Source organism: Cydia amplana, chromosome Z, assembly GCF_948474715.1.
Source record: "Cydia amplana chromosome Z, ilCydAmpl1.1, whole genome shotgun sequence".
NCBI classification, from domain to species: domain Eukaryota; kingdom Metazoa; phylum Arthropoda; class Insecta; order Lepidoptera; family Tortricidae; genus Cydia; species Cydia amplana.
In genome coordinates, this window is record NC_086096.1 from 4,470,929 (window position 1) to 4,482,939 (window position 12,011).

At 38.1% G+C, this 12,011-nt stretch overlaps 1 protein-coding gene and 1 long non-coding RNA gene across 2 annotated transcripts in view; one reads left to right on the top strand and one right to left on the bottom strand.

Moving 5' to 3' along the window:
• LOC134660964 (uncharacterized) overlaps positions 1–12,011 on the bottom strand; it is a 383,074-nt gene that overhangs the window by 92,139 nt on the left and 278,924 nt on the right. The window lies entirely within an intron of this gene.
• LOC134660890 (sushi, von Willebrand factor type A, EGF and pentraxin domain-containing protein 1) overlaps positions 1–12,011 on the top strand; it is a 112,210-nt gene that overhangs the window by 61,022 nt on the left and 39,177 nt on the right. The window contains exons 2-3 of the mRNA XM_063516744.1: positions 7,051–7,233; positions 8,745–8,954. Of these exons, the coding sequence (XP_063372814.1) occupies positions 7,051–7,233; positions 8,745–8,954 (393 nt within the window). The remainder of the gene's footprint in view (positions 1–7,050; positions 7,234–8,744; positions 8,955–12,011) is intronic.

The following is a 12,011-nucleotide window of genomic DNA, read 5'->3' on the forward strand; positions in this document are numbered from 1 at the left end:
AGTGTCAGATTACTCCCATTAATATGAAATGTTTGTAGATTCAATGCCATGTGAACTTTTTGTGTGTTTGTTCAACAAAGCGTGGCCTTAAGGGCCGAGGTGACACGGTACAACCTATAGATCACTTTACGTATTAAAAATCGGCCAAGTGCGAGTCGAACTCGAGTCCTAAAGGTTCCGTACATCATCGTATTTAAAATAAATTACTTTACACCATGCATGAAACAAAGCACCAGATGATTATTAGAAAAACACAGATAGGAGTTATTTTTAAACACAAGTTCTACCTATTTAATAAATCGGATAAAAATATAAAAAGTAGGTGAGTTTACCGTGACGTCACGATGTAATGTTTGATATAAATTCCATATCAGCAAATCGTTTTGACAGCTCTAAAAAAGGAACTAATTTGACTAGTAGGAATAAAATACCCTATTCATATGCTATTCATATTTTCTCCGGGATTATCGCACGCTTGATCTTCTTTAACGTTTTCCTCGAGTAGGTAAACAAGTAGGTACTAGGGGCCCGATTCGGATTTTGAAATAGACATCTGTTAGATATCTTTTATAGTTTTACTTTTACTTTTATCTTTGTTAGTTAGATATGTTTAAGATTTAACCTGTCAAATTTGACATTTGCGCGATTCTGGAGATACTCTTGAACGATTTCCACAAGATATGACTTAGAGATGCAATTCACATCTAATAGATATCTAACCCTATCTAACGTAAAAGTGACATTGGTTGCCCGAATTGCGCTGCAAAAGAGAACTAGTTGAAATCTAAACTATAACGTATCTAGAATGGATCTAGTACGTGTCGTCTCTTGTAAATATATCTTGAAGTTCGAATACGGCAGTAGGTATAAAACTTGACCCACCGCGTCACAGTTTAGTAAAAGCGAAATAACGTACAAAATAATAATATTACCTAAAGAGGTTTACAGCTAGAATAGAGTACCTTGATTGAGAAAAAGGGGAGGGTAAAGGTAAATCTTTCATATTTTGCCAACATACATGTTTGCGTTTTTGTAAGCTGCTTAAGATTTATGGGTCTTAACCTTTTATTTAAACATAGATAGCACTTAGGTACCACTTGGGTACCACACGTTTTTATCAAATCCAAATAACAAAACATATATATTTCGACATGCAAATATGTATATTAAACTTTCCCTCGCCGTAAGTAGCCATGTACTTACGTACATGTCTCATATTATATTGCACTCACGTCCATGCCAGGCGATTTTGAACCCTCACTCCACGGCGGACGGTCCGTGCTGTAACTGGCCGGATTCACGTAGTATTATGAAAGCGGGCATATATAACATCGTTACAGAGTGTTTGCTAATATCGATACTGAATCAGGAAGCTTCACATAAGTGGTGTTCAGTATTACGTGTTTTATGCAAATGGCAAAAACTAGAGTAATTCACTGTGCGTTAGCGAAGGTCTCCGCTTCGGCTCGGGCACGGAGCAAAAATGCGTTCGCTTTGATAATGACTCAACGAAATAAGTGTTATTTATTTTTACAATTTTTAAGTTTATGGAGCTTACGCGAGGTTTTCAGCTCACAAAGCCACTAGGTATATACCTTGTTTTTAACATTACCATACCATACCATTTTAACATTAAGGTCAACCGAGGTAAATGCGTTTTTTAAAGATATTTTCTAAACGGAACATGTTAGGTTAGAACTATTATATCCGTCTGCATTCAAAGTTCAGTGACCACGCTTCAAACAGAGAGGGGTGCAATAGTTCTAAAATGTTCAGTTTAGAAGAAATCTTTAAAAGACGCATTTACCTCAGTTGACCTTTTTAAAAAGAGTAAACAATCTTGATGGGTTTTTATAGAATAATCTAATACCTTTAAACGAGCAATTCTTGTTTATTTATTTATATATATATTTCGGGGATCTCGGAAACGGCTCTAACGATTTCGATGAAATTTGGTATATAGGGGTTTTCGGGGGCGAAAAATCGATCTAGCTAGGTCTTATCTCTGGGAAAACGCGCATTTCCGAGTTATTATATGTTTTCCGAGCGAAGCTCGGTCACCCAGATATCTTTATAAAAATTATAAAATATTAACTATGTACTAGGTAGGTACTTATGAAACCAAACGAAAGTACATATATATACATATATTATGTGCTTGCTATATAATTGAAACATATTTACTGTGACTTATTCTTATTTTTCAAAAGTGTTTTTCAATAAATCGTCAAGTTTGTTGAATGTTTACTCTTTATTCTAATGCAAATAAGAGGTATCAGAGTAAATATCTGGGTGACCGAGCTTCGCTCGGAAAACATATAAAACTCGAAAATGCGCGTTTTCCCAGAGATAAGACCTAGCAGGATCGATTTTTCACCCCCGAAAACCCCCATATAGCAAATTTCATCGAAATCGTTAGAGCCGTTTCCCAGATCCCCGAAATATATATATAAATATATAAATAAACAAGAATTGCTCGTTTAAAGGTATTAGATAGATAGATAGATAGATAGATTATACTATATATAGAAGTCAAATATAGAGCTCAAAATGTGCCCCATATGTAAATTGTGCCGCGAGCGATCACGGACATTCGACTTGAGATTGGCATTTGTAATTTATTTTCTAGTAAGTAATTGTTCAATTGGATGTTTACTGTAAATTTTATTCTAATTAATATTGTAAATCTGTTGACATTTGTAATTGTAATATGTGATTTTATATTGTAGGTAGCTTGTACCTTCAGTGTTTATTTATATTTTTGATAACAATGTAAAGCCTAAAACAGGAATATATGACCAGCACAAAATTACAGGACGTCGAAAATGGCCTGAATCGCTTCGAGTAAAGGATGGTACGGCCGTGCCTCTTTGTTTTGCTCGACTTGGCGGGGGCACTGCAGCTCACGCGACATTGCGCGGAATGTTGCGGAATGTCACTGGAACTATGTAATATATATTATCACATGCTATGCCTACTGAACTGCAGTTCATGCATTCACATGTCTGCCTATTCATGAGAATAACAGCACCCTCTTGACAATGATCATATAATTATATTACTGTGGTCAGGCTGGTCATTTTAATTAATAAGCAATTCAATGGTCGACACAACAATAGGGATGATGATTGATAACACGTGTTGAATTTTATAATAAAATCTAGTAAAATAGATAGGAAATGAGCAATTTATCACAATATTGTGGATATTAAAAAAATATATGGAAATAATACAAAAATACAGCACCTGAAAGTTTCAAAATTTAAGAGTAAGGATATCATTCGATTCCTCACATTTTATCAAAAAAATGATTATGTAGCAACTATATACATAAATGCAATATTTCACCGACAAAATTCAATTTTCTTGTTTTGTTCATACTTCAAGATGCGATCTCAGTGACCTTGACGTCACGTTCACATAGCGATTAGTTAGGGGCGTTTCGCGAGTGAAGTACGACTGTCGGACGTTGACTATCATTTCTGACTTTTGTATTGCTTTAATGCAATGGGTCCCATACAGACATTTGATCCTAAAAACAAACCTGATTGATTGATACCATAAATGAAAATTAGTCATCTAGCCTATTATTGTTCAGAATAAATAATAAAGTGACTGATTTTACAGTGCGTATATAGTTTGATAATTTCAAACACTATACATATAATGCCGCGTAATAGGTTTGACATATAAAATTTTATTTTAGCTAATCAAACCTTTTATTGACCAATCACAACTGTTTTTAATAGCGGGAAATTGTGTACTTACATAATTAATGTCATCATCACTGCAGTCGCGGTATATTTATGAAGAAGGGATAACTTTAACAGTTTTGACTGATTCACGGTTAGTTTCACTAGACTTATATCGACCGGGATATGAACCGTGATTACCTTTTATATTGTTTTTGATAACAACAAAAGGTAATCACGATTCATATCCCGGTCGATATAAGTCTAAGGGATAACTTAAACCATAGAATTAGATGAACAAGAACAACTGTCAATCTTCAATAGTGTGACCAAAAATGAAATGCAAGTGTGTGCGTAAATTGTCTATGTGAGATCAAAAATAGTGATGTCAAGTTAAAACATATTAATAATCTGTCGATGTTTGATTGCTTTATCGACTACTTTTTCAAATGTGTTATTTTAAACGTAAAAATTCTACGACATTAAGACGTATAAATAACACTTGCACTGCGTGTGCTATCAAAATCCTTGCAGATTTATCTTAATGTAACTCTTACTGTGTTGGAAAGTGAAGTTTAAATTTATTGCTAAACATGAGCACCTTCAAAAAGGTATAACATTCGTTATTATTTCAAGTCGGTTATAAAAGCTAATATCTTAATGATGTCTTGTGAAGAAATAATTACATAGCTATTGATATACCGACAAGTTATCGATACTGTCATATGAAGATTTTGTCAAGCCCTAGCGTAAAGTAACAGATTATGTTTTTACACAAAATATTTTAAATTATAAACTAATATGATAAAATATTAGCACACAAAGGAAGAAAAACTTATAATGAACTATATAAACCGGCTTCTTACACTTTTTACGCTGTTAATTTGACAAAATATCGTTATGAAAATTTCGCTCGGAATACCATAAATCCTCTGAAATGAGTATTTGCTTGGATTATTTGGCCCTGTGACACTGCAACCCGGCACACTACAAGACATCATCTTCACTGAATTACTTTATTTAATACTTTTCGTCCTAATCCGTGTATATTTTTCAATTTGAAAATTACCGTGATACGCACTTGGCCGTCAGCGGCCGTCGTCAAACTCAAAAGTGGTTACGTTTTCTCATTGGTAGTCCGACTCTTTCGCACTCATGGGATGTTCATATACGTGATGGCTTCCCTTTCGCACACTTAAGCTGTCTGTCAAGCGCGAGCGGATTCTAGGTCTGTGACTTAAACCAACATTGAAGTTTGACAGCTCTTTCGTAGTCCATTGAATTTTCAAACGTACATTTTTGACAATAAGAGTTACCGCATAATGTACAATGTAATGTAGTCGACGTCAAATATATGTTTACACCTTTGCACCTTACTCCTTTGTAATAAGGCGAAAAATGTAAACATATTTTTGATCGACTGTACCTACATATTGTTAATTTAATAGTAGGTATAGGATAAGCATCTAAGCGTTACCGAACCTGATTTACATCGTGAGTTGTGCATTAAAGTACCTTTAAGTGTTCCTAATAATCGAAGTAATGTATTTCTTCAACACCGGACCTTATATACATAGACATAAGGTGCTTAATTATATTGAGCGTATAACAATGCATAGTAAGATGGTTATCAGGACTAGTTGTGTAATTATAGTTAACTTCTCTTCCGTATTCTTCAGCGTCCTACGCAAAAAGCTTTAGGTTGTTTTTTCGAACGGCTTCCTAGCCTAGTCGGTAGTAGCCTACGAAGCTAGTCCTCCGTTCGAATCACGTTAATAGTATTAAACATTTATCAGAAATATTTTTATAACTGTGTCAATTAAAGCAACGCCTAGAACCCGTAGGTTGGACCTAGTACATTTTAATCCAAATCGTCAAATTAAAAGGTGCTGTAGTTTTTATATAGGTAAGGTGTATTCGGGTATTTCCGAATGAACGAAAGTCGCGGATAATTCCGAAAGCTGACTCTTACTACAACGGAATATGAGTGATTTTACAATGATTTTCGGGATTACCCGATTTCCGGAATTACCCGAATAAACCTTATGCCCTAAATCGTTTTGGCAACCAGAATGAACGCACTGCATATGGAGTTTTAGCACATATTTGTCTTACTTTCCTAATCTTGCAACAACCAATAAATCTTTCAGATGTTTACAGTTCACACTATACCGAATGACAACAAATGCCGTAAAAAGCTAATAGTGAAGTCCGTTGCGTGCAACTTTGCCGACAATTAGCCGCAAATGACTCCATTGCTGCGTAATGAAAATATGCGGAATGGTTTAAGTTTAATGGAGGGCCCAATTGCTTTGTCGGCTAACACGAGATGCGACACTAGAATGTTTTCTATGAAATTTAACTAAAGGTTAATAACACTGGATGCTCTCCACCATACAATACGGCACAGGAAGTTAAAAAGAGCAGCTTTAATCAAGGATAAATGGAGAGAGGACTGGATTGCTAACTTGCCCAGGGACCCGTTTCTCAAAAGCTTGTAACTCTTCTCTCTAAGTATTGAACCGATTTGATTATATACTTAAACAAATAACTTATTTTCACATTGTTGATCCAAATGAATATTTTTAAAAAATATATATGTAACAGAATATAAAATTGCGCATATTATATCAAAATATGGTAGGTGTCGCTAACTCGCAAGTCGCAAGTAGTACTAAAAAATATATGAAAACTTGAAAAGACAAAATTATGTAGGTACTTCTAAAAACATTAGGACTCTCATTATTTTTTATATAATGTAGTATGTATAAAATATCAGAAGAACAAGTCAATCAATGAATTAGAAAATAGAAACGGATTTTAATTTTTTTTATTTCGCTAACTGTAAGCTTTTAGGGCATAATATTCAGTAAAATGATTATCTTATGTTAATACAAATAAACGTGCATAAGAATATTTGAATTTCAGCCAGGGGCGATTTTGCTATGGGACTCCGGCCAGACCCTTTTACATGTACCATTATACATGTAAAACTATACTAATATTATAAATGTGAAATATAACTCTCTCTCTCTCTCTCGAGCTCTACGTTTATTAAGTACCTCTTCACGCTTAAACCACTGAACCGATATAGATTAATTGTAGGACGCATCACTTTGACCTGCAGATAGTGCAGATAATCCCTATACGTGATTGAACACACAAGGTAATTAGTTGATTAGTTGCTAATTAGGAACTAATCAACTAATTACCTTATTACTAAGAAGAATCACGCTCCCATAATAAGTTAATCCCCCAAAAAAGTGATATTAAAACTAATGAAGGCGTATTAAAAATATCCACCACAATTCGTATAATATTATTTTATCCAAACACTTACAATCTGTTCCTTTTCCAGTGGAACGCCGCTGCGGGCACCCAGCAGTGCCGCCCAACGCCCGCGTGTCGTTACCGAGCGACGCGGCCATAACCCCGGGCACCATCGCAAAGTACGAGTGCGACGATGGCTACGAGCTATTCGGAGCGCGACAGAGGGAGTGCACGCTAAGGGGCGACTGGACTACTGAGCCTCCATTTTGTGGTAAGATTATAAAACCTACAAGGTTTATCATAACTTCAACTAGACATTTGTAAGAAGTATTTGATGCCTTCACATGGATCGCCATGACTATATACTATAGCGACGCGGCCATAACCCCGGGCACCATCGCAAAGTACGAGTGCGACGATGGCTACGAGCTGTTCGGAGCGCGACAGAGGGAGTGCACGCTAAGGGGCGACTGGACTACTGAGCCTCCATTTTGTGGTAAGATTATAAAACCTACAAGGTTTATCATAACTTCAACTAGACATTTGTAAGAAGTATTTGATGCCTTCACATGGATCGCCATGACTATATACTATAGCGACGCGGCCATAACCCCGGGCACCATCGCAAAGTACGAGTGCGACGATGGCTACGAGCTGTTCGGAGCGCGACAGAGGGAGTGCACGCTAAGGGGCGACTGGACTACTGAGCCTCCATTTTGTGGTAAGATTATAAAACCTACAAGGTTTATCATAACTTCAACTAGACATTTGTAAGAAGTATTTGATGCCTTCACATGGATCGCCATGACTATATACTATAGCGACGCGGCCATAACCCCGGGCACCATCGCAAAGTACGAGTGCGACGATGGCTACGAGCTGTTCGGAGCGCGACAGAGGGAGTGCACGCTAAGGGGCGACTGGACTACTGAGCCTCCATTTTGTGGTAAGATTATAAAACCTACAAGGTTTATCATAACTTCAACTAGACATTTGTAAGAAGTATTTGATGCCTTCACATGGATCGCCATGACTATATACTATAGCGACGCGGCCATAACCCCGGGCACCATCGCAAAGTACGAGTGCGACGATGGCTACGAGCTGTTCGGAGCGCGACAGAGGGAGTGCACGCTAAGGGGCGACTGGACTACTGAGCCTCCATTTTGTGGTAAGATTATAACCTACAAAGTTTGTCATAACCTCTACTGAACATTTGTAAGAAGTATTTGATGCCTTCACATGGATCGCCATGACTATATACTATAGCGACGCGGCCATAACCCCGGGCACCATCGCAAAGTACGAGTGCGACGATGGCTACGAGCTGTTCGGAGCGCGACAGAGGGAGTGCACGCTAAGGGGCGACTGGACTACTGAGCCTCCATTTTGTGGTAAGATTATAACCTACAAAGATTGTCATAACCTCAACTGAACTGTAAGTAGTATTTTATGTCTTCACATGACGATCCTGACTATAAACTAAAGCGACACGGACTTACCCCGGGAACTGTCGCCACGCCGTTTTGTGGTTAAATAGTGTGTAGACATACCCATTGATAAGTTGGCGTTGAAAATGTGTGTAGGGTGTACTACATTCGCCATATCGTCGGGTAAGCAAGTAGCTCGAACGCTGTCTAGTAGACTGACACGGAAATGTTCATTTATTTCATTTTTGTTACCTTTTTGTTCCAAAATGAGCAATGAATCCATAAATTATTTATAGTGCTATTATTTTAGTTTCAGTTCTTTTATGTTATTCCTTCTATTCCACTCCAACAGGCACGAACGTGGCATTCAGGAAGCCAGCCAACCAATCAACGACGGTCCGCGGCGGCGGAGCAGCCAATGGGAACGACGGGGAGAAGACCACCGAGCATGATGGGAAACGGTGTACGGAGACGCAGCGTGAAGCCAGCCCGTGGTGGCAGGTGGATCTGCTGAGGCATTATGCTGTTAAAGTCGTCAGGGTTACCACTAGAGGCTGCTGCGGTGAGTACTGCTTATCTTTAATATCAAGATCATGGAAAACGACGGGAGGATGCACGATGACACAGCTTAATGGCTCCTCTACACGATGGGCCAGCGCCGGCCCCTCCAAGGGACGCACGCAGCCATGCGGTAGAATGAGATAGCAATATCACTTGCTCCCTCTAACGCATAAATGCGTCCCTTGGAGTGGCCGGCGCTGGCCCATCGTGTAGAGGAGCCATAAGAGGCTAGTCTTTAGTGGTAGGTAGTGCTGAAACAGTAAGCCATGAAAGTCCTTAGGATTCATCGAAAGGTCACGTGTTAATTTCCATGGGATAACTTCCAAGGGATAACTAGAAGCACTTTATACTGTAGTTGTATATTATTAAAGTGCTTCTGGTTTCAAAGATATGAGCCATTGTCAAAAATGTCAAAATTACTCCGCTTTCGAAGTTACGTTAATGCACCTAATTAATATAAGTTTCGATTTGCGTTTATAGGTGAACCAGGATCTATTGAGGGTGCGCCATGTTACGGAAATTTGTTGGTACTAATTTCTAGCAATGGCAACAATTTTAATAATAGACAACATCTACCCTCTATGATAGTTGTCAATATTGACAATGTAAACATTGCTTTGTCTAGTTTCGTGTGAATTATTATTAGACTGCAATAATCATGCCGAAAGTTTTAGATTTTACAGAGAAAAAAGTTGTAAGTAGTATATATAGTTATTTATTGAAAAAAAAACGTGCGGGAGAGAAATTTCTTCCATTAAAAAATATAACGAAATTAGCATCTGAATTGACGGGTAAGTTTCAAACTCATGGACAAATGTCACTATAGTCAGGTCGTCACGATTTGGTTGATGTCTTGTAATAATGTTATTTGTAAAATTATCTATATACATTCTTACTTATAACTCTTGCGTTACTTATTGACTTTACGCTATTCATTTTATCTAAATCGAGTCAGCCATTTAAGCGTAAAAACCGAAGAAATATCCAAACATCAAACTTCGCACTTATTAAAGTTGTCAGACTAAAACAAAAATCATCTGCCAATTTCCATTGTCCCCACTATACAAATTGTTACTATATAAAGTTCAAAACGAGCGCCCTCATGACAATACTCCCAAAGTTCTGGTTTACCTTATACAATAACCGATTGCCTGGGCTTAGCCTCCAGTACGGCTACCACCAGTTTGACACTGACATATTCGCTTACGTCTATGTGAGTGTCAGGTCAATATCAAGCTCGTGGTAAGCGTACATACAGGTGTCACCTTCGCTCTAAGGTGCAGTTCCCGTTTAACGTTGGCGGGAAATGCACCTCATGTTCAATATCATTAACACGCTCCAATTGGCTTCACTAATAGTAGTAATAAAAACCGGCCAAGTGCGAGTCGGACTCGCGTTCCAAGTCCGTACATTAAGTCCGACTCACGCTTGACTGCACATTTCTAATAGGTTTTCCTGTCATCTATAGGTAAAGAACTATTTTGTGTATTTTTAGGGTTCCGTACCCAAAGGGTAAAAACTACTAAGACTCCGCTGTCCGTCCGTCCGTCCGTCCGTCCGTATGTCACCAGGCTGTATCTCACGAACCGTGATAGCTAGACAGTTGAAATTTTCACAGATGATGTATTTCTGTTGCCGCTATAAAAACAAATACTAAAAACAGAATAAAATAAAGATTTAAGTGGGGCTCCCATACAACAAACGTGATTTTTGACCGAAGTTAAGCAACGTCGGGCGGGGTTAGTACTTGGATGGGTGACCGTTTTTTTGCTTGTTTTGCTCTATTTTTTGTTGATGGTGCGGAACCCTCCGTGCGCGAGTCCGACTCGCACGTGGCCGGTTTTTTCAAAATTTTAGACTCAGTAGTTTCGGAATTAATGACACCAGTCAAATTTCATTCTGATGTCAGTGTACTTTCGACGTGGCGTCTATGTAATCCTGACAGATTTTATACCTGTACGACTACCATCAGTTATCAGTTTGGCACTGACATAAACACCGTCGAGAACGTAATTTACTTTCTATACATCTCGCTCGTACTCGCATATTTGTGCAAACGAGATGTATAGAAAGTAAATTACGTTCTTGATAACGTAAATGTCAGTTTTGACACTGTCAGTGACTCATGGTACGGGCTCTGAGCTCTAGGCGGACGCTTTCGCTGAAAATAAATAAAAAACGGCAGTATAAAATCCGAAGTTACATATCTATTTTTGACTTTTGATTTTCAGGTTTGGAATTTCATTCCATCTGTCGGCGGCCGATCGTAAGATCAGGCATATCGTGAAATTCCTAGGCATATCGTGAAACGTGAAAATCTTCGACCCGTTCCCTGAGTCGACGGAGCCCCGCGTACTCCTATTTCTGGGCAGTTTGCCCTTCGGGCATCTAAAGCAACCTAACGAACCTATCCTACCCTATATATTGGTTTAATGTCACTATCGTCAAAACATTACACAGGAACATTACGATATGCCTGATCTTACGACCGGCCGCCGACACATATAACACGTCTATACATATTAAACCTATTATATAGCCACCCACACATCAAAACTTGCAAATACAAATCCAATTTTGATTTGTTAAAAATAAATAGTAAATACCTACATATTCAAAATGTGTCGAATTTATTTCATTGATAGTTCTGTTACTTCGACATATTTGAAATAATCAAAGCTTTGATAGAGCTGTAGGGCTAAGATGGCCGGCTCTTTATCATTTTTCATCATGGCTGTCACGTTCTAACAAATATGTAAGTGCGAAAGTGACCCATGGCATGACAGGTGATAAACATGCGACCATGATAGCTGGTCTGGAATCATACGATTGAATAACTGTACCTACGTGTGCCCAGAAACCTTTATCTTGTTGAAATGGCACTACTCCCACAGTGGAAGTTAAATGGTATATAATAGGTACAGTCGCCATCAGATATGTATAAGCGGCCAAAGCGCTCACAAATATCTGAACACGCCTCTATTGTCAAGGCGTTAACTAGAGTGCGTGTTCAGATATTGTGAACACCTTGTACCGCTCCAATATATCTAATGGCGAA